This window comes from Opisthorchis viverrini (assembly GCF_000715545.1).
Source record: "Opisthorchis viverrini unplaced genomic scaffold opera_v5_95, whole genome shotgun sequence".
NCBI lineage: Eukaryota > Metazoa > Platyhelminthes > Trematoda > Opisthorchiida > Opisthorchiidae > Opisthorchis > Opisthorchis viverrini.
Genome location: NW_008751752.1, coordinates 1,495,739 through 1,500,718, shown reverse-complemented (window position 1 = coordinate 1,500,718; position 4,980 = coordinate 1,495,739). Strand labels below are relative to the sequence as shown.

Below are 4,980 nucleotides of genomic sequence, written 5' to 3'. Positions count from 1 at the left end.
ACTGACACATCAGTGGTTTGATTCGGATCCTAAAAAAAGCGACAGATGGTTGAATGTGTACATGCTCTAGGGATACGAAGTAATTGTTTTCATGCGTACGAATGAAAAAGAGCGAATTGGCAGGCTACAGGTCACCGAGTCACAGAATTGCTACCTAATATCAGTACAGGGTACCTTTTGCTGAACATGACGTTGAGATATTCGCACAGATGACCGGTCCTCACAGAACGCTTTGAGCTGACTTGATCGCTTCAATCATTAGGCTTTGTTCAACTCTGTGAAATCGTGTGACTTTGATGGCTTGAAGGACACCAGCATGAATGCGACAGATGCATCTGGCGAGTTTCATCACTGGCTAGAAGCTACGGCAATGGAAACGGAGTAATGTACTCCGGCTAGACAGTATGGTAAAATGAACCCTGTAGATGAGAATCAAATGTGACCAAAGAAAATAAGCGCAATAAAAGTGACTAAAAGTCATGGTAACCTTCTTTGAATAGGAGGATGTTCAGGGCCCTAAACCAAATTAGAAAATTTCAGCTGTTTTGTGGAGAATATTTGCTTTGACGCAGCACACTACTGGTAAGGTTGTCGACGAGTTTTCAGCAACCTTATGAGCAGTGTGTTACGTTTACACAATGTAATGTGACACTGGCGTATAAAGGCAACTGAAACATGAGGCGGCCTTTGTGCGGCATATTCAGTTGGAGAACATCTGCCGTGAAAACCAAATTGGTGTACAAATGAGCGTATTTCGCTAATTAGTTTGTTTTGTATTCACTCTGAGGCATCTCTTTACTACTAAATTTCATAGTAAGATGTCCGTTTCTGATTGGTTGGAGGAAGCGATCGCTAATGCGTCTACTTCATTATACCTTCAGTTAAGGGGATCCCTATAAAGAGATGGTACCGCTTTGTAGAGGTCGGACTGTAGACCCGAGGTATCAGACTAGATCGTGTTGTTCGGAGAGTATTGTTAGTTGTGTAGGTCATGGTTGTACGAGGGCTGGGATACTGACAGGGCGCCCACACCTAGACAGGAGGACGATTAGGGTCCTCAACCAAAGCCTTTGGCTCAAAATCCTAACCGCAAGGCAGCGGTGTTTGGCGGGGAAATGCAAACGCACTACCTTTTCTACGGAACAGGTCGCCATACATATTCCAACCCCAAACCCGGAGGGCCAGGAGACTGTGTTCGTCGGACCTCTACCCATGGACCAACCTGGTATGAGAAACCCTGTCGCGCGGACACCCCCCAGTATAGTTCAATGGGTCTCCGAGGAACACTAACCGCCACACCACAGTAAGATCTAGTCTCTTCGTGACGATGTCAGTGGCGTTCTTGCTGTCAGTTTCTTTCCAGAATATCTGATTGAGCGGTTGGAGGTGTAGGCACCTCAGTATGCTTGACATAGGCCAGCACTAGGTCCCCTCCCTCACCCACTCTTTTTCTCTTTCGAAACTACCCTTCAGACGCTGAAAGTGCTTTACGGGTTATCCAGTGTTTCGACTTTCTCGCAGGGCCATGGCACGTAAACACTAGAATGACTTGCAACCGCAGCACGTACGCCGCCCACCTTCACAGTGTTTTTGTCAACTTCCGGCCATTTGACTTGTCACCAATCATTTCCGCGGAGTCTGTACAGGATAGAGATTTCCAACATTACCATGGTAAGATGTTGCACTAGCGTGCGATTTATTGAACGACTTTGGGAGTTTGTCTCTAGCACCTGGACATCATGAGTCCAGGGGATGTGAACTTGGACTGAGTCGTCAACATCCTATCTACACTGCTTGGTACAGATTAACCGCAATTTAGCACTCCCTTGGTTTCTCAAACAGATTAACCAGGACGACCTCAGCCAGTGCGCGGGAACAGTGAACAGAGTGCACAGGACTCAACCGCTTTGATGGAAGGCCTGTTCAAGTATCTGATTTTCCTCTTCATTCCCAATCCCCTGGGTCTCTTTTGAGTACCCAATAATTTGAACAGCCGACGACAATAAACGGTCCGGCTGTAGCACCCCTTCGGTGCCTAGTTGCCATGCAACGGGAGGCACGAGGGCTGGGATATTGCCTAGTCCGTAAGCTGGCGCCTTGACTCCTGAGCTATTTTGAGTGGGTTACAACAAAGCAAGAAACTGCTATATGCGAGCTTTTAGTAGCATTCACCACTGACCTTCTCATGCTCAAGCATGCTTCCGTTATGGCGACGGTCATAGAGTCAGTCTGGGAACAAGATCACGACCGGAGATAATGCCTCGGCATCCCGAGGTTGGCTTGGATGACCTGGCAGTGCCTCAGCTCCAGTGGTTTCTTCAGGTGGCATGGCAGGTATGCACCGGAAGGGTGTTGCAGCTGAACGACTTTAGACGACACCAACCACGTCTTATACCACCGGGACACCGAACAAGCAAGGCTGATGAAAGGACTGGTTGTATACAACGGACTGAAGGCTAAATATAGGCAAACAAAAGTGTGCATGAAGGGCAAACAAGAGGATGCCTGACAGGCACCCAGTGATTGCAGGACATGGGGCCATCCGAGAAGGAAAGAACCAACAACATGAAAAATTACGGGAGGGCAATGAGATATGTGTACATTTTTCAAAACCAGGCAGAGGAAAAATGAATCGAAGAAACAACAAAACAAAACCCTTCATCAACATGAAGGGTAGACGATGGTTCGAAAGGAGCTACAACAAAAAGCAACAAGTTGGGTCAAATTGGATCATGTACATTAAGGGAAAGAACTGAAAAACCCAGGGAAGGGTTTCTGAATCTACAATGGGGTAAACGCGTGGCGAGGAACGAACAAGGGACTGTACAGACGCCAGACCAACAATTTGGACAAGGATGAACGTAAACGTTGTTGTAATTGACTCTAGCCTTTAGTGTTTGAAAGATCTGTTCGAAAAAAAAACAAGAATGTGAGCAATGGAATCAAGCAAGGTGGATAGAAAGTGAAAAAACATGATGTGGATAACTAAACAAACCAAAGCATTCGAATGAGGGAGGTTGGCCGGACTCTGTAAAACTTACAAATAGTCTTCGTGTATGGAAACGTATATGGAAACTATGTGCGTCCGACTACACTTTCAAGTCGACCGATCCTACATTGAAGAAATAAGCAGATGTAATGGAAACCGATGCGGAATGAAGACACTGAAATATTTTTCAATAATTGGCGCAACGAGGAAGTGCCGATAGGTCAAAATTAACCAAAAGGTCCGTGGTTCGAACCCGACCTCTGCCTCTTGACTTACCCTGTCTGGGCTTGGGCATCCTAGTAGCCCTCGTGCTACCTTCAGGTGTCATGATAGCTAGGTACCGAAAGGGTGTTACGGCTGAACGAGTACCTCCAATTCGTCACACGCGATGGACCATCGAAATGTTAGATAAGATAAGATGAAGTCCCGAAATTATGGACTCCTGGTCGAATAGAAGGGCAAGTCAACAGACTGTGAAATCAGGAACAAGAACCTCGCGGTTCCATAACAGTGACTGTCACTCTGGCACCATCAGTTGACTCTGGAGGGGTGACTAGCTGGTTCACATGTCAGTTCCTACAGATGGGAGGATAGTGATAACGCAACCCAGTACCGTAAACGATGACGGTACGACCAGCAAAAAGGGATGGTGAGTTGTTCAAATGTAATTTAGTGGACCATCCCAAGCCGGTTTATAACAAACTAGCTTGGATAGCTCTGTGGTTGGGGCGTGAGTCCACTGACCGGAAGACTGGTGGTTCGAATACCACTCTGGATTTTCGACTTGGCTAGCTTGACATTAACACAGTGCTTTACTGCCTTTGGGTTGGGAAGCAGAGGTGCGCTAAAGGGGTGCCACAACCTAATAAGTATCACCTCCTATTACCTAGTTTACCGAGGTCCTTTGCAGAACGATTGGGATGGATACTAGGTCAGCTGTGACAACCCTTCGTTACACAACTGTAATGTGAGCTAAATAAGCCACGACAGCTAGGATGATGACAGTGTGACCAAGCCTAGATGGGAGCTATCCAAAAAATTGAGTGTGAGTTTCAATGGAGCGAACAGTAAAAAGGGTATTCGCATATAATCGAGAAAGCAACTGGCGGTGGTATTGCGATAGTACAGGGAGTTTTTTCTCCAATTGACCGAACCGCAAGCCGTGAAGTTCATCGGGAAACTGATCTAGTGAGCCCATGCTCACTGCTTAATAAGGCAAGCCAATCTTAAAATCACGATGAAGTAAATCTGGATATTGGTTGCCGTGCAATTTATCGATCGACCACATGAAGTATCTCTGTGCCTGGTCCCCCCAACAGTCTTTAATTACGGTAGACTTCTTTCACTCACATGATCGTGGAGAGAGAGGAAGTAGCTCACTCATCATACAATGCAGCGGTATGGACAAGTGTGTGATGCAATCACAACTTTTTCACATGACTCAGAGAAGTATGAAGGTCTAAGAAAAAAGACGGACTTCGCACACTAATATTTAGAGAGGGAGAGAGATGAAACCAGAAAGCAGCGTGGAGGGTGTGTGGAAAGAAGGTAGGTTGGACTCACTTCGGAAAGGAGGAGGCTGGGATGCAAGCCCCGAAAGCAACCACGGGGATGGTGTCGCAAACACGGAAGTGCTGAACTGTGTTGGGGAGAGGAGATATAAAAGGAGTGGATCGTGTGAAGCCTCGGGAACGGATAAACTTCAAGTCTACACAAGCAATCTATTGCGAACTAATGCGTATGGGAGCATCCTAATAACCGACCGACTAAAAATCGAGTCTATGAAGTCTAGGCCATGTTCTCTGACTGTCAATAGAATAGTTTCTGCAAAACTCTGACCGGATCGGCGGTCCACCGATAACGACACTCATCATCATCATCATCATCATCAATGACAGCAACATCAGCGTTGGCACTGATGCTTTACTGCCGTACAACCATAAAGTTCGTTTAGTTATATATATATATATATATATATATATATATATATA

General features: G+C 46.1%; 1 protein-coding gene across 1 annotated transcript in view; it reads right to left on the bottom strand.

Moving 5' to 3' along the window:
• Positions 1-2,431: 2,431 nt before the first annotated feature.
• The window catches only part of T265_13730 (hypothetical protein), a gene marked incomplete at both ends in the record, with an annotated part of 8,271 nt that continues 5,722 nt past the window's right edge, over positions 2,432-4,980 (bottom strand). Inside the window, 2 exons of the mRNA XM_009170203.1 lie at positions 2,432-2,906; positions 4,553-4,628. Of these exons, the coding sequence (XP_009168467.1) occupies positions 2,891-2,906; positions 4,553-4,628 (92 nt within the window). The remainder of the gene's footprint in view (positions 2,907-4,552; positions 4,629-4,980) is intronic.